This window comes from Hippoglossus hippoglossus, chromosome 7 (genome assembly GCF_009819705.1).
Source record: "Hippoglossus hippoglossus isolate fHipHip1 chromosome 7, fHipHip1.pri, whole genome shotgun sequence".
Lineage (NCBI taxonomy): Eukaryota > Metazoa > Chordata > Actinopteri > Pleuronectiformes > Pleuronectidae > Hippoglossus > Hippoglossus hippoglossus.
Window position 1 is genome coordinate 25,660,438 of NC_047157.1, and position 25,776 is coordinate 25,686,213.

At 43.5% G+C, this 25,776-nt stretch overlaps 5 protein-coding genes across 7 annotated transcripts in view; 3 read left to right on the forward strand and 2 right to left on the reverse strand.

Moving 5' to 3' along the window:
- The first annotated feature begins 744 nt into the window (after positions 1–744).
- Positions 745–12,013, forward strand: camk1gb (calcium/calmodulin-dependent protein kinase IGb). 2 transcript variants are annotated; one of them, XM_034590059.1, is made up of 13 exons: positions 745–937; positions 2,378–2,483; positions 6,417–6,542; positions 6,622–6,696; positions 6,780–6,918; positions 8,307–8,430; positions 8,545–8,620; positions 9,178–9,290; positions 9,456–9,534; positions 10,190–10,277; positions 10,523–10,867; positions 10,956–11,056; positions 11,342–12,013. In XM_034590059.1, the coding sequence occupies exons 1-12, from the start codon at positions 805–807 to the stop codon at positions 11,007–11,009; spliced, it is 1,458 nt and encodes a 485-aa protein (XP_034445950.1). In that variant the 5' UTR covers positions 745–804; the 3' UTR covers positions 11,010–11,056; positions 11,342–12,013. The 2 variants fall into 2 exon arrangements, with proteins under 2 accessions (XP_034445950.1, XP_034445949.1); XM_034590058.1 differs by having other exon boundaries at positions 10,956–11,050.
- Positions 12,014–14,411: 2,398 nt separating this feature from the next.
- Positions 14,412–15,122, forward strand: g0s2 (G0/G1 switch 2). Its single transcript, XM_034590081.1, has 2 exons — positions 14,412–14,559; positions 14,680–15,122. Exons 1-2 carry the CDS (start codon positions 14,424–14,426, stop codon positions 15,051–15,053), a joined length of 510 nt encoding a protein of 169 aa, XP_034445972.1. The 5' UTR covers positions 14,412–14,423; the 3' UTR covers positions 15,054–15,122.
- A 1,051-nt stretch (positions 15,123–16,173) lies between these two features.
- Positions 16,174–19,598, forward strand: taf8 (TAF8 RNA polymerase II, TATA box binding protein (TBP)-associated factor). The gene is made up of 8 exons (XM_034590073.1): positions 16,174–16,406; positions 17,351–17,510; positions 17,850–17,948; positions 18,036–18,098; positions 18,214–18,338; positions 18,451–18,598; positions 18,683–18,825; positions 19,133–19,598. The coding sequence occupies exons 1-8, from the start codon at positions 16,359–16,361 to the stop codon at positions 19,271–19,273; spliced, it is 927 nt and encodes a 308-aa protein (XP_034445964.1). The 5' UTR covers positions 16,174–16,358; the 3' UTR covers positions 19,274–19,598.
- A 62-nt stretch (positions 19,599–19,660) lies between these two features.
- Positions 19,661–21,643, reverse strand: LOC117764371 (protein pitchfork-like). Of its 2 annotated transcripts, XM_034590079.1 has the most exons (5): positions 21,421–21,643; positions 20,618–20,716; positions 20,251–20,384; positions 20,066–20,183; positions 19,661–19,775 (listed from the first exon to the last, which is right to left on the reverse strand). In XM_034590079.1, the coding sequence occupies exons 1-5, from the start codon at positions 21,571–21,573 to the stop codon at positions 19,710–19,712; spliced, it is 570 nt and encodes a 189-aa protein (XP_034445970.1). In that variant the 5' UTR covers positions 21,574–21,643; the 3' UTR covers positions 19,661–19,709. The 2 variants fall into 2 exon arrangements, with proteins under 2 accessions (XP_034445970.1, XP_034445971.1); XM_034590080.1 differs by lacking the exon at positions 20,618–20,716.
- A 160-nt stretch (positions 21,644–21,803) lies between these two features.
- The window catches only part of LOC117764356 (V-type proton ATPase subunit S1-like), a 4,913-nt gene continuing 940 nt past the window's right edge, over positions 21,804–25,776 (reverse strand). Inside the window, exons 2-10 of the mRNA XM_034590064.1 lie at positions 25,638–25,758; positions 25,061–25,135; positions 24,770–24,963; positions 24,644–24,681; positions 24,457–24,542; positions 24,143–24,369; positions 23,995–24,033; positions 23,042–23,279; positions 21,804–22,937 (exon numbers count right to left, since the gene is read on the reverse strand). Coding sequence (XP_034445955.1) covers positions 22,725–22,937; positions 23,042–23,279; positions 23,995–24,033; positions 24,143–24,369; positions 24,457–24,542; positions 24,644–24,681; positions 24,770–24,963; positions 25,061–25,135; positions 25,638–25,758 — 1,231 coding nt within the window. The 3' untranslated portion in view covers positions 21,804–22,724. The remainder of the gene's footprint in view (positions 22,938–23,041; positions 23,280–23,994; positions 24,034–24,142; positions 24,370–24,456; positions 24,543–24,643; positions 24,682–24,769; positions 24,964–25,060; positions 25,136–25,637; positions 25,759–25,776) is intronic.

The following is a 25,776-nucleotide window of genomic DNA, read 5'->3' on the forward strand; positions in this document are numbered from 1 at the left end:
CTTCATAGATCATCAATATGTTTCTTTTGTTCAGAAGAAAGTTTGGGTTTCCAGGTTGAGAATAAATACAGAGAACATGGAAATATACAAACGTAAAAATATACACGCACAGACATTTAAAGGTGCAAAAGAAATGTATGTACATATACTTACTTTACGTTGCTTCATTATTAAATAAGTTACGCCTCCATTTGATTGTTAGTTTGCAGGATTTAGCAAAAACAACTCAAACGATTTCCATTAAATTTTGTGGAGGACCCCAGCAGGGGCGTACCCAGGGGCTGGGCCAGGGGGGCACTGTCCCAACTTGAAAAATGATTTGGCCCCTGAAGTGCCTGTGTCCTGTCGTGCGTGGATGTTGTTACATATAATTGGCCCCTCTGTGTAAATTGTGGCCCCTGACATAGAAACATCATAGATCCGCCTCTGGACCTGGAGGAACACACCAGCTTTTCTTTATTGATTCACTTTCTTTAATATTGTGATTTTCAGAGTGTGTGCAATTTGGTGCAGAGCCAAATAAAAAGTAAATGCTCTTCTATCTGTGCTGAGGAGCGTGCTCAAACTGCTGCGCGCGTACACGTGCACGCACTGGCTCGCGAGGTGAGTGGCTGGCTCGTGGATGTTGTGGTTTTGGTGGAGGAGCCGCTCCTCTGCGCAGGACGCACACTTTCTCCACATAAACCTGCAGCATGTGTGCAGAGAGGAGCGATGCAGCGGCAGCAGCAGCAGCAGCCTGAGCTGGATCCTCTCAGAGAGCACCTGTGAGAGTGTCCGCCCCCCCCCCCCTCGCCTCTTCTCTCCATGGATGTAATCTCCGACCTGACGACAGGTATTAGTCGGGTCCCAGACGCAGTAATCCGTCCAGACCAGGACGAGCTTTGCGCAGGAGAGTCAGAGCAGCCGAGCTCCTGCAGCAGCAGCGCACAGAGTCCAGGTGAGTCCCATCACATCCCATCCCATCCCATCACATCCCATCAGTGAAGCAGCCTCTGCTCCATCAGGGGAACCACCTGTATCTGGAGGAATTAGAACCGTTTGCAGAGTTACATCTTTTGAGGATTGTGGGGTTTTTTTTATTCCTGCAGAGCCAGAGCTGCTTCATTTGTATTCTGAGGGGAATGTTGTGATTCCTGCTTGTGTTCAGTGACGTTGGCTGAGTGGTTCAAGTCTGAGCTGAATATCTGACCAGCCGCCGGTTTTTGCCGCAGAGTGAGATCTGATGCTGCAGCCAACCTGTGGCATGAGAGGTGTTGTTATTGTTATAATTATCCTCTGTGCATTTACCTGTAGGTACGAGGGGGGTGAAGAGCAGGACGAGTGTTCATGTGACTCTAAAAAGTCTCTGCATTGAAATTTGGATCAGTGACGTGCATCATCTTGTTTGTGCTTTAATCTCCATGAGAATGTAGAAACAGTTGATCCTCTGCTCCATCGCATGTATTTACCTGAACAGCAGCACAATGAACAAATAACTGCAGTAAAATAAAAGATGTGAGAGCATCAGAGACATCAGAGCCCGTCAGTGTGTGGGTGGACTGAGTTAGAATCATGCATTAATATGTAGATGTCGTGTTTGACATGTTTGCATGTGGATCCGTGCAGGAGCAGCACAACAAGAGGTTTCCCCTCCGTCTGTTGTCCACAGATTTCAGGGCTTTTGCTTTAATGCTCAACAAGTGCCTTCGTTCTCTGGCAGTTCAGCTTTTTTGTCCTGCGCGACCTGTTGCAGGTTTGAGGCTCTGCTCCTCCAGCAGCGGGAGCCGTGACAAGGTCAGGCCTCCAGATGAAGAGTCACTAATCCATTATATAAGAGAAAAGAAGGCAGGAAACTGAAGTGGATAACCTGTTCGTTTAAAGGGCTCCTAATCCTCCTGTGTGCCTGCTGCTCTGTGAGATAAGGCATTAGATAAGTTCTCTTGTCCTCAAACTGCACGAGTTCATTATATAACTTCACACCAGAACTGTGTGTTATTATTACTGGTGAACTTTTAATCTTTAACATTTTGGACCAGGCAGTGCAGAGAAATTCCAATGCACAGATTCTTCTTGCCCCCCCCTGATGATTTCTGAGCCGTGTTCATGCCCAGCAGTGTCGTCCAGTGTTCTCCGAGCCTGACGCTGCCGTTCAGCCTCCTGTGAGTCAGTCACAGATCAGATTAGAGCTCCAACCTTCTGCCTGACAAAGACACATCTGCTGCGTCCTCCTGGAGACGCTCTGAGCAGCAGCACCTTCACGCCTGCCGTCTCACGACTCGCCCGTAATCCCAGAGGACGTTCTGTCCCTGATGATGAGGGAGCCTGGATATTAAGCTGCAGGATTATCATCGAGAATCATTCCTGTGCCTCTTTCTCTCTCTCCTCACGTCTGAAAAAGAAACCCCACCGCAAGCAGACATGGGCCGTCAGGAGGGCGACTACGTGTGGAAGAAGAACACCGAAAACATCCAGGAGGTTTTTGACATCATGGAGGAGTTGGGCTCGTAAGTACATCTCACTCAGATTCAACATGTTGATGATTTTGTTTCGAGAAATCGTAACATTTAATGAGCTGAGGGTTTTTTGAATCAACAGTAGAATTTAGAGTTATTCCTTTAGTGATTGAACAAGCTGCAGTAAACCTTTTTATTTGTGATACTTTATTCTCACAATTTTACATTTGCTATCATACTTATAGCAGTTTTACAATATTTCTGTATTTCTGTGGTGAATAAAAAAAGGAAAGAGCAGAGAATATACAACAAAAAGTAGAGAAAAAGAAAAATGTGAAGTTATGACTGTGCACATATGTTTACATTTACTCACATACATGTACAACATATCATACATGTTGCATATTTATACATTGGATAAACAGACGTAACTCTTCAGGACTGAATTCTATATTAATTCTATATTTAATCCAGATTCTAAAGATGATTCTTTCCATTTCTACAATACAGTTCACATTTGCCTTCCAGTTGTTGAATGAAGGTAAAATAGGTTTGGACCAGTTCCTTGTTACATGTTTTATTGCTGCACGTTGATAAACCTCCAATAAAACATTATAGCTCAGGTACCTGTTTAATTCGAAGTATTTTCATGACAGAACTTGGTGATTAATATGTTTCCAGTAAAGGACAGAACACGTATTACCTTCACGTACCTTCACACTCGGCCTGGTCGCTGGAACCAGCCTCTCAATGTGCTGTTTGAGTTTCAGGACAGATTACTGCTTTGATAGGATTGACACGAGGAATCCTTCTTTACCGAAGTCTTAGACAACAAGATGATCGGGCTGTTAGTCCGACCCCCCCGACGGCAGCAGGCTGTGGAGCTCAGCTGTTCCTTCACAAAATAAGAAGGATCTTGTTAATTCTACTCACAAATAACAAGAACATTTAAAATCTGATTAGAAATCAGGCAGAGCTGAGAAAGATAATCGGTTAATTAACTTTGGTTGAAAAATAATCAGCGTAATTTTATGATCTGAGTCATAATGTATTTTATTTTTAAGATTAAACTAAAGTTATGGTTCTAACTTCTCACTTGTATGGATTTGCTGCTTCTCTTTGTCTAACAGACAAATTAATTAATCAGTGAATTAAGAAAGTGCAATTCATTGGCTCATTTATAATCCAGTCACACTGTTTATATTCTGTAAATATATCCTATCTTATCTTATCTTATCTTATCTTATCTTATCTAATGTGTCTTGTCTTTACAGCCCTTATAAACTAATGTGTGAATGTTTTGCAACACGTCTCTGTATACTACACACACACACACACACACACACACACACACACACACACACACACACACACACACACACACACACTCCCCTGTGCTGGCCTGATTTGTGTGGGCTCAGCGTTAATAAGCAGCCGGTCCTGCAGCTGTCCCGTGTTGAGCGAGCGGCTTGAGGACGGTGGATCAGAGGCCGGTGGTAAATAAAGGTGTGAGCGAGCCGGTGCTGTGACATCAGCTGTGTGTTGTTGGGCAAAACAGTCCGAGCTGCGCGCTGAGGGCGGAGGAGGCCGAACTCATCAGCTGCAGAATACAGAACCATTTCATAACATCTCGTCTGCAGCAAAGAACCTCGACTTCCAAACAAACACTGAGGCTCCTCGGGAAATCACGTTTAAATTCACTACACTGCACCAAACTGCTTGTTATATGTTTAGATCTGTTATGGTCTGGTGTCACTTTAATTATGATCATGGTGATTGGTAACGTTGGGTCTCGTGCACATGTCACGTGCACCTTTGGTGTTTTAGAGAGAGGGTGACATTTTCTGTTGACCGCACTTTATAGTTATTATTTTGCTTATAATTATTGCATTTTAAATGTTATATATGCTGATCTTTTATTTGTTTCTTTATTAGTAAAGTCGTCTTTTTGTCGTATTCTGAGCATCTCATCAAATCTCTTTTTTCGCAAGTCAGACAAAGCAACTCGGCGACGTTTTTGTTTATTGTTCTAAGTTGCAACACATAAATATCAGTCCCCTAAACATTTATTTCATCAAGATGCATGAATTATTCTCTGAAAAATCAAGGACAATGTTGACAAACGCCCCGACTGACGATGTCAAAGAAGGATCCTCCTGATCCGGATCAGCCCCGACATTTAAGATGGTTTCCTGAAGGACTGAAGACTGAAGGAGACGTTTTCCTGCCTCAGTCTGATTTCCTCTCGTCTCCTGTCGAAGGTCTCGACGGTGACGACAAACAGGGCTGAGCTGTCTCACTGGTTTGTTCCCTCTTCCTGTCTTCTGTCATCAAAGAGTCTGGAGGGAGCGTAGAACAGAAACAGCCTTTCCCATTGGGCCTCATCGCACACAGCGAAAACAACATCCTAATGGTTTCCTAGCAACAGGACGCAGCCTCCAACCCCCTGAATGTCTTATGAAACCCGAAGACGTTTCCGTTTAGTCACCACTTTTACGAATTTTAAGCTGAGAAGCGTGCACTCAAGTTCACCCCGGGGACGTCTGATTGCTTCTCGTGTTCGGGGCTTGATTGATAATTTCCCCTGAGAGTCACAATAAAGCTTGGAGGAGACGTCGGGAGGAACAATAGCTTCGTCAGCCAAGGACAAATCAGTTGAGCGACGGGATGTGAAGCACCGTGATGACGCCGTGAAGCAGCATTTCACCGCTTGTGTGACGGGCAGCCGCGACAACGTCCTCGTGATGTGACTCAATCAAACGTGCAACAAGGGAAATATAACAGGAGGCAGTTATAGTTTAAATTCATCCGTGTTCATTCCCTCATCCGCTCACGGGCCCTGACACCCCAACCTGTCCTGTACCTGAGTGTGAGAGCTTGTTGTTCCCGAGGATCCCTGCTGCTGCACATGCTGCGTCTCTGACCTGCGCACCCGAGGCCCTCAGCCTGCCGCCGGTTCCGTTACATCAGGGATAAGGCGCCTAATCCACCCGCTAGGACAACTATTCCCAGACAGCTCTGACGACGGCATGGACACGGAACAGCACAGTGATAAGTCACTGACATGTGGACAGTTAAACCTCAGAGATCTTCATTACGTCTTAATTGAGCCCCTGATATTTGTTATGTTCATTCTACTTATGAAACTGGTTTAGACGTTTCCAGGAAGTTTGCATTTCTGTGTGATGCAAATTAGGCAAAAAGGCAGTGACATCATCAATCCACAAAATCACACAGCTCTGAAAAGAGCTTTTCATTGTTGATATTTTATTTGTAATGTTTATTTTTATCCTTTATTGATCGGACAGCTTGTGACAGGAGGAGAGGGAACTGCAGCTGGAGTCACATCTGCAGGAATGAGCCCCAGTTCATGTTGTGAGCCACCGGGGGCTCCAATAAAAATATGTTTATCTGAACATTATAAAGTTTCAAACATCAAACACCTTTATTTCTTCTTCTCGTCGTCCTTCGCAGATCAGTTTTATATCCGGTTTGTTTAAATCTGCACGAAACACAAGGTGTATAAATGACAGTTGGAGGTTTGAAGTTGGCTCAGGACGATTTTTATTTGAGCATTTTGTGATTTTTGTGCAGATCCAGATGTTGCCGGTTTCATTGCTAAGCTAAGCTAAGCTAAGCTAAGTGTCTGCTGGCTGTAGCTTCAGATTCAGCGTTTGTTTAGATCTGAATATCCTGTTCTGTTTTTATAAATATTGTAAATAGTTCAAGTAGCTGTACTTTGAAATCAATCTTTTGCCAAACTGTTTTTCAGGTTAAAAGCTGTAACATTTCCCCAAAAAAGCAAAACGCAGTCACATTATTACATCTTCTTTAGAGCATTTGAAAGTTCAGGCCTGCAAATAAACACAGAATTCAGGATTTCCTTTGTCATATAAAATGTAGAAATGAAGCTGAAAGAGGCTGGTTTGTTTCCAAAGTGTCACAGTGTCCTGATGGAGTGTGTGTTTGTGTGTTGACGAACAGAGGGGCCTTCTCCGAGGTCTACATGGTGAAGGAGAAGAAGACGGGGAAGATGTTCGCCATGAAGTGTGTGAAGAAGAAACAGAAGAAGGACCTGAATCTGGAGAACGAGATCGCCGTGTTGAGAAGGTGAAGCTTCGGCTCTCGCTTCTTATTCTCTCACTCGTCCGATCTGCTTCACACTCAAAGTGTTGTTTCCCTCCAACAGAATCAAACATGACAATGTCGTGGGGTTGGAGGATTTCTACGAGAGTCGGACTCACTTCTACCTCATCATGGAGCTGTGAGTTTTCCAGCTGTTGTCTTGTGGTTTCAAAAATCAAATTAAGGTTTAAGATTGTAACAGCGGTGGTTTCTCGGTACCAGCGTTTCAGGCGGTGAGCTCTTTGACCGTATACTGGACCGGGGGGTGTACTCGGAGAAGGACGCCAGCGGGGTCATCCAGCAGGTGCTGCAGGCCGTCAGCTACCTGCACCAAAACGCTGTCGTGCATCGGGACCTCAAGGTACAAACCAGGAATCAGTCAAACACGTATGTTTATACTGGAAGAGCTGAACTGTTGGTTTGTTGAATTGATCAAGTATATTTTTCAGGATAAATATGTTTCTGAAGGTTTCAACAAGTTACATTTCAGACTTTTAAAGACCATAATCAATGAGTATGAATCCAATATCAATGAAGGAATATAAAGAGTCATGAACTTGATATTATTAAGACCTACTTTAACATATTTAAGACCTAGTACTTAATATATTAACATATTTAAGACCTAGTACTTAATATATTAACATATTTAAGACCTTTTAAGGCCCAAGATTTAGATTATTCAATTTTAGACCCTGGAAAACCCTGGTATATACATTTCAGGTTTACTTAATCTATTTAAAACTATATTTTTACCTCTTTAAATATAATTTCAGGGTCACATGATCTCTTCTATCTCACACTTATATTTTCTACTTAAACTGTTTGACATGTTTGAAACTCTCTCTTGCTGAGAGTTGCCCCAGAACTCAGTTTGTTTATCTGAGCACAAGTGAGTGGAAACAGGTCGACTTGTCCGACGGTAACACAACACACCTGCCGGCCCGTGTCTGTCGGAGCGGTGACATCAGATCTTGTTTGTTTTGCGTCTCTGCTGAGAACAGTCGTGTCCGCAGGCGTTCTGGTGTCAGGTCGTCCGTCCGTCCATCTGTCCCACTGCTGTGAACGAGATATCTCAGGAACGCCTCCAGGGGATTTCTTCAAATCAGGCACAAATGTTTCACTTCAACTTCAAGATGAACTGCTGAGGTTTTGGTGGTCGGTGGTCATAGGTCAAAGGTCAAAGGTCACTGTGACTTCACTATGTGCTCGTTATGTGCTTTTTGCCGTAACCCAAGAATTAATGCGCAAATAGTTGGATAAACTAATGTAGTGATGTCATTATATATCCGAAAGGTCACAGGTCAACTTCCCTGTGACATCACAATGATCTGCACAAACACTCAGGAGCAGAAGATGAAGATAATCTGTACAGAACCGAGGTTCAACCGAGGTTCAACGGGGATTATTCCTCAGTCTGGAGCTGTGACTGTCTGGATTCTGTTTCCTTTGCACAGAGCCAAGAAACCGTTTTCTGGCTATAGTTTCAAATTTACCATAAAAGAACGCTGCTAATCTTCTTATCTAACTCTTGGCAAGAAAAATCCCCCAGAATCTGGAACTATTCCTCTAAGTTTATGGTTAATACGCCCAAACATCTATTCTGAATCGCAGAAGAAGCTTCATTGACGGCTTTGACACTTTTGTCCAAAGTGAAATACATGAGAAAGTGTCTCAGTGCAGGAGATGAGATGTTCCTCATGAGGAGCAGCGTGTGAACGGCTCTGCTCTGTGTTTGTTCCTGTGCAGCCGGAGAACATCCTCTTCTACAGCCCGGAGGAAAACTCCAAGGTCATGATCAGTGACTTCGGCCTCTCGAAGATGGTGGACAACGACATCATGTCGACCGCCTGTGGCACTCCGGGATACGTAGGTGAGGAGGTCTCAGGAATGACGAGTGGAAATTCACTGAGTGCTGGTGGGTCTGAGGAGACGAGGACACACACCAGTTTGGACAGGATGTAATATTTATACCTGTCGCTTTCAGCTCCAGAGGTTTTGGCTCAGAAGCCGTACAGCAAAGCTGTGGACTGCTGGTCCATCGGAGTCATCACCTACATCCTGTAAGTTTAAACCACAGTTACTTTACATGTCAAATCTCATTTCCCTATTTGAAATAGACATAAATACAAATCGTTGTGAATATATATAGATATAAAAAAGACAAAGGTGCTATTATGAAAATATTATAAAAACAGACACACACATTTATACATATATATATTCAGAGAGAAAACAGAGATCCGCAATAGAACACACATAGAAACAAATTTTATTGTCAAAAAAAAGTTTCCCAACCCTTAATAATAATTAAAAATAAAGATAGGAAGAAGATAAATAAAGAAAACGAGTGTATCCAGTCGAAAATGAAAGTTAAATAAATGTTCTTCATGATAGGGAAGCACTGTCAAAAAATAAATGAATAAATAAATAAGTTGCTGCATTTTAATTTGGGACATCAGGTGAAAACTGATTCCAAAGTTGATCCTGACACAAGCTGCACACAGAATAATGAAGCTGGGACTGACACACACTGTTACACACAATACACAGAGATGCACCTTATTGTAGAATATTTGATATTTTCCTGTATTAATAACTGCTGATGTCATCCCTGCAGACTCTGTGGATATCCTCCTTTCTACGAAGAGAGCGAGACGCGACTCTTCTCCAAGATCATGAAGGCGCAGTACGAGTTCGACGCGCCCTTCTGGGACGACATCTCCGAATCTGGTAAAGCTGCAGAACATTAGCACAGTATTGTTTTGTGTCGCCTGCTGCAGCTGCTTCATGTCAACACACACACAGACACACACAGACACACACAGACACACACACACACACACACACACACACACACTCCCTCTTCTCTAAACTCCATCATCTCTCTCTCTGCAGCTAAAGACTTCATACGTAACATGATGCAGAAGAATCCCAGCATGCGCTACAGCACCGACCAGGCACTCAGACATCCCTGGTGAGAGTCACAGCCCTGAGGATTATAGTAATTATTATGATAATAAACCTAATTCATATTTAAACACAGTAACTGTGTCTAGACTTTACAAGATGACAATGATAAATTGAAGGCAAACAATGGGAAACAGTTAAAAAGCGATTTAAAGATCTCACAGTGACACAGGTAAATAAATAAAAGGTTACAGATGAGAAAAGAGTAAAAACAAGATCAGATTATGAATATTAAAAAAGACAGTAAGATTAGAACCAGGAGAAAAATGGGAGCACTGTGGAATGATGAGTACGGTGTCAAAATAAAATATCCAAAAAGTACTTGGGTGCAAGTTCAGAATGGAACTGAAACGTTGATTGAAATCAATTAACTGGCAGCCAATGAACAGAATCTAAAATCAGTGTAATATGCTCGAAATAAATAAAAACAATTGATTAATTCCGACAGTAAAGATGTTTTTCTTGAGCAGTTACGTCGTGTTTGATGTATTTTCACAGTAAAAGTTTCCATATACTCTTTTCGTCTCTCAGAAGTTATAAAAACCTTGAATCTTGAATAATTAGAGAGCATTTGCTTTTCACCATGTAGATCATGTTCCAGAGATTTATTATAGTTTATAGAGACTTTGACTCAAGGTGATAAACGTCCTCTCTTTCTCCAGGATCATCGGAAAGACGGCGCGCAGCCAGGACATCTACTATTCAGTCAGCGTTCAGATCCAAAAGAACTTCGCCAAGTCCAAGTGGAAGGTCAGTCCTCATTGATTTCTTGGCCTTGATGTGGTAAGCTCGTTTAGGAGCTGCAGTTTATAGTAGATTAATCGTGAGCCGTCCTTAATCCTTCCTGATTAAGGACGGTTTAATCAGATATTGTTCTGTAATCAAGGCCAATGAGTGTAGATCGAGGGCTGAAGGTACACTTCAGTGTCCCCCAGTAAAAATGTAGCATCTTCGGGTTGAGAAAGTCGTCTCACGTCTCCATGTTCCGTCCCCAGCAAGCCTTCAACGCTGCCGTGGCCATCAACCACATGAAGAAGCTGCAGCAGGCCCACTCCGAGCAGCTCACGAGACTGACCAGCATCCCCGACATCAAGGTCGTCGACCTGTCCTCCCCGACCACGACCCGCAAGCGTCTCGATCCGGACAAGCCTGACCCGGAGGTCGGCGGGGGGGCACGGGGGACGAGTCACATCCCCGTGCCCACGAGCCCCGTCGAACCCAAGAGCCATTACCAAACGCTGAAGGCCACTCAGAGCCAGGGCGCCGCACACCACGCTCCGTCTATATCCGAGCAGGGAAAACACGTGTACCACTCGGAGCCCGCCAACCTCAACGGGTTCGTAACCAGCTGCAGCGTCTGAGTTCTGCCCGTGAGACTGAAGTGGGACGGACACGTGACACTAACGCTCTGCTTTGCTTTTCAGGTATTGTCAGAACCGAATTGGAAAGACGGTGCAGACCGGAGTTTGCTCAGTGATGTGAAGGCTGCGTGAAGTTCACACGGAAAAAAAGCATTTTACTCGGTAGGTGCAAGCAAAGTATTTCAATATGTATGAATTAGACAATTTTGCAATTATATTTATAAGTTGTTCTTACCAAGAATAGAAATATTTAAAGACCTGGAGAATTATAATAAATAGAAATATAAAATATATATAAGATAACCTCGCTTAAAAACAAACCAAGAAACAAACAATCAGGGCTGAAAACACAAGTTAGCTACTAAAGGAAACGTGTAGATCACTGTTAGCGTTCTGTTCCAGCTCGTTACCGAACACCGTGTCTCACTCCCGGTGTGTTTCTGCCCCCTGCAGGTCAGTGTTGCCGTGCTCACCCAGCATGCAGCTGTTTTGCGGTGGCAGCTCCCCCCCCCCCCCGGTACTGCGAGCGAGAAGTTCCTCCGACGGGCCCGAGCTGGTCTGCGAGGTCCACACGGGCTGAGGGAACTTTTTTCATTTTTGGAATGAGTGCCAATGAAGCTTCCCGACACACAACCACACACACACACACGTACACGTACACACACACGTGCACACACACACACTTTGATTGACAGGGTAGACTTCAGTTCAGCAGTATTCAGAGGACTGACCCTCGTAGACGGGGACGTGACGCGTTGCTCCTCTTGGACGTCTGTCCCGCTCACCGTGAAGCAGTCGCTGACCTCAGACGTCACACAGACTGATTTCTAAAACCCTGACTCCAGATCAGGTTGATTTTAAATCTCCAAGCAGCGTCGTCCAGGTTTTGTAGAATCGTGAAAAACGTGTTGTCAAAAAAAAAGAAGATTCACGACGGATCTTTTCCCGCTGCGCTTCATCGTGTGCAAAGCTCGACGCTGTAGCCGACCTGCTTTTGTAAGTAGAATATTTAAACCGAAACAAACATGATGCATGATTACTTCTTCAGATAATAATTGACTGTTGTGAAGTCGTGCTGTGTTTTATTTTTTCTAAAGTTTCTTTCTTTTGTTTAAAATAAAGAATATAAAGAGATTATCAATGTTAAAAACTGACGAATCGTTAACGAGTCCAGTTTAACTGCCGTCCACCTGCTAGAACACACAGAACCTGCTAGAACTCACAGAACCTGCTGGAACACACAGAACCTGCTGGAACTCACAGAACCTGCTAGAACACACAGAACCTGCTAGAACTCACAGAACCTGCTAGAACTCACAGAACCTGCTAGAACACACAGAACCTGCTAGAACACACAGAACCTGCTAGAACTCACAGAACCTGCTAGAACACACAGAACCTGCTAGAACTCACAGAACCTGCTAGAACACACAGAACCTGCTAGAACACACAGAACCTGCTAGAACTCACAGAACCTGCTAGAACACACAGAACCTGCTAGAACACACAGAACCTGCTGATGCACGTTCTCTGTACTAGACGCTCACTTCCTGTACGTGCTTCATTCAGACTCTGCAGCTGTGTAGCTTTGTATTGATCCATCTAGTGACATGTGGATTCCTTGTGCGCTCATCAATAAAGTTTATGCAGAACTTTCGCTTCCATTTTATTATTTCCACTTTATTTTTCGTCGTGTTTCTTCTTTTAAAACCATTTTATTGTCTTGACTCTTGCACCTCTCAAGGAGAAATAAGACCACGTCACCTGATAAATATAAATAACTGATTATTGTTCGTGATAATTTGGTTGTCGATGATAAACGTTGGAGCAGGATTGTGTTCGAAGTTCGTTGTTGCCACAGAGCAGCGATGTTAGAAAAGAATAAATGTGAATCTGATAATATGTTCAATACAAGACTACTTATTAATTGGAGATTCTCTGAAGAGTGAAATCTCAGCTGATAATGAAGAATAAAGATATTTAAATTGTTTTGTTGTTGTTGTTTGAGTATTATATGTTTTATTTATTATTTATCATTATTTTGAATACAACAAGGACAACAGTCAGTAATAACAACTCAGAACAAGTATTAAAAAACTACGGACTGAAATTACAGCGATTATGACTTATTTATTTTTTGTTTTCTTCTGAAACTTCCTTTTAAAAGTAAACTTCTGCAAATTCAACAGAGGAGGAAATAAAAGGGAACTGACTCTTTGTTCCTGATTTTGCGACCTCACCATGTTTCTCTCATTAAACCGACCTCCGAGCCAATTATCCGGCTTCGGTAGATTAGATAACAGGATTAGTTAGAGCAGTTGTATTTAGAGCAGGAGGTAATTTACACTAAGCTCAGAGATACATGTCCTCACATTTCAGCTTTCACCAAAAACATGGGAGACATGAAGCTGGATATTCTCACTAATATTCTAAATATAAGTTTCAGGGTCATATCGTGATCTGCAGTTTACTAACGATCATGTGGAAACAAAGCAAAACGTCTCTTTCAAATAATTTACCAAATTTAACAGATTCTACTCACGATCAGCTTTTAAAACGACAGAAAAGTATTACGTGTACTTTGACGTGTACTTTTACACAAACAAATCCCTGTGTGTCCTCAGCCCTCGCTCCTGTTTCCACATCTGCACACATGTTAAACCCCTTCTCGGCCCCCCCCCACCCCACATGGCTCCCTTGATGAGGGTCGGAGTGCAGACAGAACGTCCATTCAGGCAGAAGAACCCGGAGATGTGGGGCAAAGGTCCCCAAACAAACTCAACCTTTTCCCAGCAGAGTAGCCGTGGAGATCTCAGCGGCTCCAGATGTGACCCAAGGGTTGTGTTTTGAATTTAGCCACATTTCATCACGACAGAGCAAAAGTTCACACGTGGATTTTGAGAGAATAGATTTGTTTTTGGTCCCTTGTCTGGGTTTTTTCCTGCAACGTTTATTTTTGTTTTGGCAGATTTTCAACCAACATGTCGTCGTCTCGTGTTGTTGTCGTTCTTCTGTCTCTCTGTGTGTGACAAAGATCAGACGCATTTCACAACTCGCTCGTCGTCTGAGTTTTACTCCCTCGTCTGCTGCAGCGAGGGAACAAGGTCAGAGGGCAGAGAGCCTCACACACACACACACACACACACACACACACACACACACACACACACACACACACACACACACACACATCATGACTTCAGTGACTCACAATGATGCCCTAACCCTGAACCTGACCCTGAACCTAAACTATGTCTCTATACATTATAGGGACTTGCATTTTGTCCACATAAGGAAGACAAGTCCCCACAACATGAGTGAAACCTGCAACTCATGATGTTTAATGTGCAGAAACATGCAGGATTTAAGTGTCTGTATCATTTATTCATCTGTCGTCTACACTCCCGATGGCTGGAGCTCTTCTAGACACACACATCTGGTGACACCTGCATATTCTCGTCACTTCTTGCAACCTGTGCACTTTTCCCCAGAAGACCTCATTTCCCAAACCAGCAGTTGCAGCACCAGTGGCCTCATGAATATTAATTTCGTCTCCACTGTGGGAGTTGACCTGACTCCACTTGTGCTTAAATGGCCCAGTTCGCCTGTGGTCTCTCTGCCTGGGAATTCCCGATCAGACCGAACACTGAGGAACTTGCGGCTCCTTCAAAGTGAGTATCTGCCTGTGACACATTTCAATTTATCCACTTTGTTTTGGAGGTAATCATCAATTCTTTGTTAATTAGGTCGAACAAAATACCTGCATTCAATCTCTGTCTTTCCATCAACAGACCAAACAAGTTGCACAAATATGCAAACCATCGGTGAGATCATCCCATTCGCTAAGGAGGTGCTGAACCAGAGGCCCAACTGGGGCATGGTGAAGATCTACACGCTGGGCTCCACCCTGGCGATGCTGGGATTGGTCAGTGGACTGGTGGAGACGGTTTTGCTGCCGTTTGCGGAGCAGGAGCCGGCAGAGGACGCACCGGTGGAGCTGGTGAAGGAGAAGAGGGAGGACAGGGAGGTGTGGAAGTCACACACCACCTTCCTTTGCCTGGAAGTGGTGGATGTGCTGGAGACGGTTGTGTTGGAGGCCCGGGTCAAACTTCTGGTGTCTCAGCCTCCTGCTTTCATGATTCATAAAGAAACTCTGGTCTCCTGATGTGAATAGACACTGAATTTACAACGTTTGATGCCCGAGGTGGGGAATAAATCATCGTGTTAAACTGGTCCTTCTGTTCTGATTCTTTTATTTAGATTTGGTCGATGTCGACTATAGTTCAGAAAAAAAACTGGTTCAATAAAATCAGATACGTACAGATGTGATGTGATGGGTGTGATGGCAAAACATATAAGGTGTGCAATTTAATTCATTTTACACGTTAATAAACACATTCAGGTTGTATTTTTAATATGTAGAGAGAAAAATATAAACTATTGGGAATTAGGGCTCAAACTAATGCTAATGCTAATTCAAAAATAATCTTTTTTGATTGATCAATTGATTATGTAAACTATAAAAATAAAAAAAACACACTACTTCTATTGTAAAACTTGTTTTGTCCAACCAACAGACCAAAACCCAAAGTTTCTTAACTTTTAAACAGGAAACACTCAAAAATAATCAGATGGATCTAAAAGATGTTTAAAGCAATAACTCAAATGAATCATAGAAATAGTTGTGTTTACTTTTCTGTCTATCGAGTAATTAATTAAACAAATCCTTGCTGTAGTTTTAAAGGAAACACGTATTCCACACAATGATGGTTGAGCATGAACATTAACTTTAGAAGAAATTTATGTCAACGTACATTTGACCAAAGCATATCTGAGTCATTTTAACTGAGTAAACTAAAGTTACCCTTTTGGTCAGTGCACGTTATTAATAATTATTAAACATAAATATTATTTGGTGTTTGTAATTGAACTGAATTTGATACCTCTTATTTTAGTTAATTCAGTTTTGACCATGGATTTTTATGAAGCACTTTGTAACCTTGGTAGATCAGTGCTATACAAATAAAGTTTTTATAATAAGTTTATCTGCACATACAGATCTAATACTCTGGAAGTGGAAGTTACAAAAATGAAGTTTAAAAAGTGGAGGTGGTATAAAAAACGTGAAATGAAAGATTAAGTGATGAAATTTCAAGTTATTTAATTAATAATTTAAAGCTGATGTGATTGAAGCAGCTGTGATATGATGAAAACAGTATTTCATCATTTTTTTTGCATCTTTACGTTCAAGATTTCCATAAGTGTAATTCTACATTCAAACACTAGGGGGCGGGAGCGAACGCGATGCTGCAATTTTCCACATCCGGTCGTGGGACGGAAGCTACGTCACAGAGCCGCGCCGTGTTTACTATCGGCGACTGAAAAGTGTCGTTGGTTAAAAACAAATAAATAAAGTCGCATTCGCAGCGAAACAGAATAATTTGAACAGTTGGACGTGAGATCAATAAAGATGGCGGATCCCGCGGTGGCGGCGGGAGGTGCTCTGAGCACAAGCGGGGTAAGAGCCGAGCTGGAGCCGCTGGTAGCAGCCGAGTGTGTGCGGGGTTTACCGCGTTAAGCTAACCGTCACAACCACCTGCGTGTTAGTTAGCAGTGCGTCACGATAACCGGAAGGGAGTTAAGATAACCAGCAGTGAGTTAAGATAACCAGCATTTAGTTATAATAACCAGCTGTGAGTTAAGATAAGCATCAGTGAGTTAAGATAAGCATTAGTTAGTTAAGATAACCAGCTGTGGGTTTAAATAACAAGCAGTTAGTTAAGATAACAAGCAGTGAGTTATAATAAACAGCAGTGAGTTATAATAAACAGCAGTGAGTTATAATAAACAGCAGTGAGTTAAGATAAGCATTAGTTAGTTAAGATAAGCATTAGTTAGATAAGATAAGCATCAGTTAGTTAAGATAAGCGTCAGTTAGTTAAGATAAGCATCAGTTAGTTAAGATAAGCATTAGTTAGTTAAGATAAGCATCAGTTAGTTAAGATAAGCATTAGTTAGTTAAGATAAGCATCAGTTAGTTAAGATAAGCATTAGTTAGTTAAGATAACCAGAGATGAGTTAAAATAACCAGCAGTGAGTTAAGATAACCAGCAGTTAGTTATAATAAGCATCAGTGAGTAATAATAACCAGAGGTGAGTTAAAATAAACAGCAGTTAGTTACAATAAGCAGCAGCTAGTTAAGATGAACAGAAGTTAGTTAAAATAACCAATAGCCCAACATGGTGATATTGGATATATGTACAACCAGGATAACAACATTATAGGTTGAGGGCAGAGAATGTTGCACCTTGTTAATCCCTATGAGACAAACTGTGATTTGTGAATAAGGGATGATACAAACAAAATTGTATCGATTGGTTGATATAGAATAATTTGAACTCAGAGTTGTGTTGGTTACTTTCACGCTGTTTCCTTTACGCTGTGTTTCCTCGTGTGCTCAGCGTGGGGGGGGTAGCAAAGCGGCTTCCAGCCCTGCAGAGAACTACCACCTGGCCCGACGCCGCACCCTGCAGGTGGTGGTCAGCGCCCTCCTGACCGAGTGTGGCTTCGAGAGCGCAGAGAAGGCGGCGGTGGAGACGCTCACTGAGATGATGCAGAGCTGTGAGTCCGAATCCATGAAGCGATTTATATTTATATAAAGAAGAAACCTGGTGTCAATAAAAACATAATATCAGGAATCGCTACTAGAGGAAACGTTATAATAGTTGCAAACCTGTTGAGTTACTGTAGAAGCACGTCTTAACCTTAATAGCAACTTGCCCTCTGCTGTAAATATTACTTTTTAATGTTTGTTGACACTAAAAATTTAATCTATTACATTTGTTGATGATTCCTACAAACATTATTTTAAACTCATCCTTTATCCACATCTGCAAAATGTTTCTTGTTCACAAGCAGAAGCTTTTCTGTGACACAGCGTTTTGTCCCTTTGTTTTGCAGATATAAGTGAAATCGGTCGCTGTGCTAAATCTCACTGTGAACACACGGCCAGAAGCGTTCCCACCCTGTCGGACACAGTGGTCACACTCATTGAAATGGGTAAGTCCCGGAGGAGTCGGATGAATTACAGGTCGCTGACATGGTGAAATATCAATGACGTCATTTCATCTGTTTGTGTCACTGCAGGTTTCAATGTGGACACGCTGCCTGTTTATGCAAAACGATCACAGAGGATGGTTATAACTGCTCGTAAGTCGGCGCTGTTCTCTCCGCTAGTTATTCAAATTGGCTTTAATATAATAACTGAATCAAAGTAGTTACTTTATTGATTTCAACTGTGACAAATTCCTTTTTCAAATCTCAGCTCCAGTGACGAACCACCCTGTGACGCCCAGAGCCCTGTCAGCCGGACAGAAACGCACACATCCGGCTCACATCCCAAGTCACTTCCCAGAATTCCCTGACCCTCACACGTACATCAAAACACCGGTGAGTCAAAACTTTATAGAGCATGTTGTCAGTCCTTGTGTCAGTCGTCGCATCAAACCTCATTTTGTGTGGCAGATCAAGTTCATAAAGTCTTTTGTTTTTCTTTCTGCAGACGTTCAGAGAGCCTGTGTCGGATTACCAAGTGGTGAGAGAGAAGGCAGCGACTCAGAGGAGAGACGTGGAGCGAGCTCTCACGCGCTTCATGGCCAAGACGGGAGAAACTCAGAGCCTCTTCAAAGACGACATCACTGCCTTCCCATGTGAGCGATTTATGCATTTTCTATTTTGCCATCAAACGCATGTTGTTCTCCGATGAGTTCTAATCTCCGTGAATGTGTTGCCAGTGATCGCAGCGCGGCCGTGCACCATCCCGTATCTCAGCGCCCTCCTGCCGTCGGAGCTGGAGCTGCAAACTCTGGAGGAGACGGACTCGTCCGAGCAGGACGACCAGACGGACAGCGAGAACGCGACAGGACACAACATCAGTGTAAGTGTCACAGCTTGTGTTTCCTTTCCATCCCACTCCCGCGGATTTCATGGGTTCACTTGTGACTTCCAGTTATTTCTGTTTAAATAACATATAATCTGTCAGTTGGTGAGTTTTAGAGGGGATTATGATTTGTAGATTGTTATTAGTCAACACAGTTCCAGTCTTTACACCAACTCAAGATGATCCCCCGTTGGCTCCAGCTCCAGATTTCATGCCCAGACATGAGTGATATCAATGTTCTCATCCAACCCAGAGTGTTAACTGCTCTGTGATGATTTGCTCGTGTTCCGTCTCCCTCGTTCAGGATGATCCCGGAGCCGACAAAGAAAACTCTCTGCTTCCTCCCGGTGCCGTTGTTCCCTCCGCAAAGGTCACCGAGGACAACGTGATCGACAACCCGTACCTCCGTCCGGTCAAGAAACCCAAATTGAGGCGGAAGAAATGAGTCTGGACCCAACTGAACCAACAGACTCTCATTTGCCACAGTGCTCGGTGCTGTCAGCGGCCCAGTCAGTGACTGAAGGACCCGGTGTTGGGTCCCAGTGCGTGAGCCGGGACCAGCGGCTGCTTTTCCTCAGCGCTGGGACGAGAACCGCTGTAGACTTTGGCAAACTGACTTCTATTGACTTGTTTCTTTGTGTTTACAGTCATTTTTTTCAGGAGGAACTCACTTTGTGTATAATTTGTTTGTAAGCAGCATCATGGTGTAAAATACAAACACAGGAATTCTGTCATTTTGTGAATAAAAGAAAAATAAGTTTCTTTCTTTTTAATTCTGAGATACATAACTTTACTTGACGTCGGTTTTGGTCTGGCTGATAAACATGACGCCATTTTGTTGCCGTTGTTCATATGTCAGTGTCTGTTTCCATCCCTCAGAGTTAAAAGTACAGACTCAGGTAGGCCACTCTGCTCCTCTGCTTCAGCAAAGCCTTCTCACTGTGTAACTGAAAGACAGAGACAACAAGAGCGATAAGGTTTCATAACAAATGACATTATGAATTGACTCTACAAGAAACAATTCCTATTTAAGTACGGTTTGTTCAATGAGAATCTATATCTTTCATCTTTCATTCTCTGAAGACCTGCTTCCTCCTCAGAGACTGAAAACTCTTCATAAGGATTTTTCTGGAATTTACTTCCTGAACCAGATCTGTTCTCAAAGTGGACGATGGCTGTTCCGCTCTGTAACTCAGGAGCAGAGCGGCTCCTGCTCAGATTCACACAGTTCACCCACCTTCACCCGGAGGGACTTCTTTTCCAGCGGCGGCAGTCGGGACCAGTCTGGACGCCCGAAGCACATCGGCCAGCTCACTTTCCTGTTTGTCACTGCGTCCGGCTTGTAGGTCCCCGGCCTGCAGCACAAAACAACACCTGTCAGCTCGGTTCAGGCTCTGGTCCACTGTGTCGCTCTGTTCTTACCCCGGACTGCCCTCAGCTGCACGTGCCGGGGGTTTGAATCTCTCTGTGGTGGAGTTGAAAGGTGATTTTCCAGGTGGGACGATGGTGGACTGGCTGTGATCCTGCTGGTACTGCTGTGGTGAAGGCGTCACCGTCTGGAGAGAGAGAACAGACATGTTAGTGATAAGTGGAAAAAAAATCTTTGTGGTTTTATTTTTGGGACAATCTTCACTTTCAAAACCTGACCCAGTTTGAAGGCTTCTATTAAACCTAAACCTTCAGACTTCTAAAGTTGAGAGAGAACCAATGTTCCTCTCTCAGATCGTGGACCCCTGTTGAACTACATGTACTGATGGATGCAGGTGCTTTGGGAACATGTTCCCTGTACCTTGCCAGAAGGTGGAAAGCGTGCTGCAGTCCTCGCTGAGACGATATAACCTTTGTTACTCTCCGGTTTCATCTGCAAGTCGTGATGTATGGTGCCAAACTGTGAGCAGAATGGAAATGATGGATTTAATACATGGATATAATGGGCTCGGTTCTGCGGAGCCCCTGAAGTCCCAGAAGATGTGTTTTTATCTTGTTCCCACAAAATATCATCTTCTGGGACTTCAGGGGCTCCAACATCACAAAGCAAAAATAAGTAAATGATGTTTGAAGCACATCGATCTCTGCATCATGAATATAACACATGAAATATAATATAAATACATAAAAGACAAACTACATCATTGTAACAGGAGCTTCGACAATACAGCAACACTATTTACAACAAGGTTAAATTCAAGAGGAAACGTCACTGGAGGTCGTTGGAAAGGGATCATTCGCAAAGGCTCATGGGAAGTGTAGTTCATTCACTCTCAAATAATTAGATCCAGAAACTACTTAACTTATATAAATCTTATGACTGGTTTTATTAATTGATTTGTTATTGTTGCTCGTGTTTAATTGTTCGTTGCTGATTGTGAACGTTTCTTGTTCTCAGGCCTCTTATTAAATAAATCCTGATCTCAATGCGACTGATTCAATAAAGATTAAATCAAAAAATTAATATTATATTCACAGCCTTGTACCTTTGACATTTTTTAATCAAATCAAAATCAAAGAAAAGTGACCAAACATTCTGCAGAACCACACGTGTGTAAAAACAACATACTAACTACATGCAAGGGAACATGCGAGGAGACAAACCTCATGGTTGACGTAGCAGCCAGGGCCGAGGTGTGGCGCCCCCTGTCGGTGCATCTGGTTTCCCAGTCGGTCCGGAGCGTAATGGAGGGGGAAGAGCTTCCTCTCCTGGCTGCTGCAGAAAGCTGCAGATCTCTGAGCCCGAGCCACAGACATCCTGCAGCAGCAGCTTGTGGCCGAGAGAGTGACAAGGAACCGAAGTCAACACACAGTTACACACTAATCCTGTTGTCTCCTCCACCTGCAACGCTGCTGCTGGTGTTGTGACTTATAACCATGGCAACCGAGCTGGGGCGTGAATAATGCAAATTGTGTTTACAACACGTAAATGTGCATGAATACACAATCACAACATTCAGTTACAAAAAGCTGGAACGATTCCTTCATATGTTTGAGAAATTTTTTATTGTAATTTTCTTTCAAATTAAATTTTTAACAATATTTAAAATAATCAAACCGCACGACATGAAACTAAACGATTCATTTACAATTGATAGATCTCTTTATTTGCAGTTAAAGACATTGGACAGTAGTCTATGCATTTGACAAAAAGCAGAACTGAGGCACCGTTGTTAAATTAATCAATGACCCTGAAGCAAAGAGTAAACTTAGAGGGCAGCGTAGGCACATAAAGTATTTTCATATAAATAATTCAGCTGTCGATAAAACGTGGGATTGCAGTGGTGTGAGTCTGCGATTCGACCACGAGTGAAAAGCAGAACTAAACCCAGGAGGAAGAACTTCTGCACTTTCACCGGGGGCCATTTCAAAACAGCCACACTTCAGGAATTTCACACATTTCACAAACACATTATATACACACAGGCACTTCTTTCATCACCAGTAGTCTTTGAGTTGGAAAAAATAAAGACAGGAGTAAGAATTGAGGTCTGAAAAGTTCCTACAGCTTCCAGCAGACTTTCATATTGGCACTCGCTAGTTAAGAGTGCAAATTATTTTTATCATTAGGGAGAATATCCAATGTCTCTGGCACGAAAACAACATTTAGCACTCGCACTCTAAATTAGCTCATGAGGAGAAAAAACAGGTGCATCCATTTTGGCACTTAGGTACATCATAGGGAAACGAAGTGGAATGTGCCTGGTGAGAGAACGCTGGCCCAAATTCATCTGAGGAAGGAAAACTAAAGGAGAGAATGTCAGGAGGAGAAGATCTGCCTGACAAGCACCTTCAAAGTAAAAGGCTCCACACATACAAAAGCTAAATCACACAGATTGACTCTCCAAGGTCCGACATCAGGAGGCACTGAAAGGCTGAGGAGTGTGTGTGTGCGTGTGAGGAGGGCTTCACTCCGACTGAGGCACTGAGATCGATGGACCTTTGGGGTCGTCGAATCGATCCATGGTGTTCAGCTGCATGATCATGTGCAGGCCGTACACGAAAATGAGCAGCATGAGCAGCGAGGTCAGCAGCCCCATCCATATCCCCGCGGTGAAGAACCCGGCACAGTCGCTGGCGTAGGAGAAATTCGTTCCGTTTGCCAAACTGAAGCCTTGAATCTGTAGAAACACATTACGAAACACGCAGTTAACGACAAAGAACTTGAGGCGCTGCTGCGGCAGTGTTGAGAGGCAGAGAGGAGAATGCAGCACGACAGTCGTACCTGGAAGTCAATAAAATTGAGCCTCGACTCGGATAATTCCTTGTTGGTGCTGTTCAGCACAAGCAGAGCGTCCTTGAAGCTGCTGACGGACTGGCAGTGGAAGGAATACTCTGCAGGGGCGTAGATGCCGCGGCTCCCGCTGAAAGACACAGTTTCGCTGCCGGACTGCAGCTGCACGGAGTCCAGGGTGAACCAGTTCCGTCCGGACACGGGATAGAACCGCTGACTCATGGCAAAACTGGGGATGAACAAAGTGATGGTCAGTGTATTAACAGCGTATTATTGTATACGACTAGTGTTCATACTTGGATTCTGAGCACAACAGTTATAAACAAGTAGGACAATGAGGATGTAGGCACAGGAGAGGCCACTGCATGTGTCACCACTCGAGCAGCTTTCAGACGTTCAGTGAATCTCCTGACATTATCCGGAGAAGCTGAATAATGTCTAAAGGATTCAAGCACGTGGATTCGGTTTCTCAAAATCGGAGACAAACAAAAATAACACAAATGTCTCACGATGAAAAAGAGGAGTCACACACGTAGAAGACGAAGATGTCGACTTGAAAAGGCAACGAGACTTGAGGGCTTGTTGGTGATTTGGGTCGAGGCCAGTGTTGATGTGTTGTAAATAAAAACATGTGATCTCTCCGCAGTGGAATGAATTTGTTACGTCTCGCCTTCTGCGACGCGGCCCCGTCCCCGACATAAGAGCTGCTGTGGGTCTTCTGCTGTTGTGAACACGTCGGACCCGGACACTTTCCTGCTGCGTTTTTCATACGTGAAAGGAAAACTTGAAGAAACCATTGCCCAGACATTTTCTAGAGACCAAGTCTGAAAACAGCTCGAGTGCAGTGCTGTGTAAAGGCACCAACACACCTGCCAGATCCTCTAAAACTCACTTATCACTTCATAGCTTGTTTAATCTGCACAATCTGCACTTTATCCTCTTACCTTAGCACAGAGCCATTTGTTGGATGAGTGAGGACAAGCCTAAAAAGACAAAACAATACATTTAAAATGACTTCTTTCCTTTAAATAACACAAAACTGAAGTTTTCTTGTCAGGACATTTTTTACTAAATGACGACAGGTGATCTTACAGTGAGTGAGTGGCGTTACACATGGATCTGTCCAAGGAGGGTGTCCCTGCAGCGAAGTCGATCCACTGTGCGGTTCCCGAGAGGCTCACGCTGAGGTTCTGAGCCCACAGCATGATGCAGGGGTTTCCAGACACGTTGAACATGATGGGCACTTTGACATCAGCCTCAACTGTTGCGAGCAAGGAGCGGCCCACGGACTGGTCCGACACAGACGCCTCTGAAATGACCTGCACAGACATGATTTAAGATCTTTGAGTCCTCATATGTTTATATTTATATAAAGCGAGAGAATAATTCTGGTGTGATCATCTTACTCGTGATGGCTGCAGTCCCGTGTATATCGCTGTGTACGGAACATTTTTTGCTTTCACGGCACTAAGAACATTTCCGATGATCTCATCTGTTGGAAAAGAAATGCACTTGAGTCACATCACCGCATGATTAACATGATATGGTGCTTTAAATATAACACTATGAAATCCTTTAACATTTACTCCTCACCATTGTCCTGCAGCACTTCCTTGCAGGACTTGTGTGATCTGTTTAACAATAACAAAGGTTTATTTTCTTCACGTCTAGCAGTAGAAATAGAAGAAATAGATCGAATGAAGAAAACTGAAGCCTCACCCGGTGCAATAAGGAAGATTGATGAGCAGGAGGTTGTTGACAGACGTGTTGATGGTCAGATGCGACAGAGTCTCGGCATCTACGAGCACAGGCGACACGCCGAGTGTTTCCTGAAACAGAGCCGGGAAGGAAGAGGAGCCCGTCCACTCTAAGGCTGGAACCGTGACCGACGAAGCAGACGACTGAAGAGCAGCCTGGAGAAGAGCGAGTGGAAAGAATTATGGTTCTTATTCGTCTGATAAAAATCAGCCTCACTCCGGATTAAAGTGTGAATATGGTTCGAACGCCTACCTCCAGGTTGTGAAAGGCACTGTCCTGCTTGTTTCCAAACACGCCACCGAAGAGCGTGAAGTCATCTTTGCTCAACTGAACACAAATAAAGACAAATATCACAACTGAAAACACGTCTATTTAGATCAGTCTAACAAACACAGTATCTTATCTGTCCCTCATTAATCTGATATTTATCTCTGCCCAGAACAACTGTAAATAAAACAGCATCTAGTGAAAACTGCACATAAAGTTGGTCCTGTGAATCCGTCTGGAACAGGAGCGTCGAGAAGAAACCAGGGCCGTGGAAGTGTTTATAGAGGAAGTGTGAAATGGGAAGTAACATCAAACCTCATTGTCACACCCGAATGAGAAGACTTTACACAGATGACACGTGACTGCACAGCTTTCCACAACTTTACAGACCCAAGGACAAACTCTCCAACAAGTTAAATCTATGAAAATCCCAGAGAAGCTTTGACTGTACAGGTTTAAAAACTCCTCCACTCTTTTCCCCACTTGGCTCCAGTGTGTTTTGGTGACAGGCCTGTTGTCTGCCACAGAGCAGGAGTTTGGTTTCCACGTGTCGGGCACTGACCTTGTCCTGCAGGAAGAGCAGCACGGTGCGAGGGCCGGAGCCCAACGCAGCCGCGAGGTAGGAGGTCAACTGGTCATTGGATGTGATGTGGCCAGCTGCGGGCGAGGCCAGCGGTGGAAGGCTAAACGAGCAGGGAACA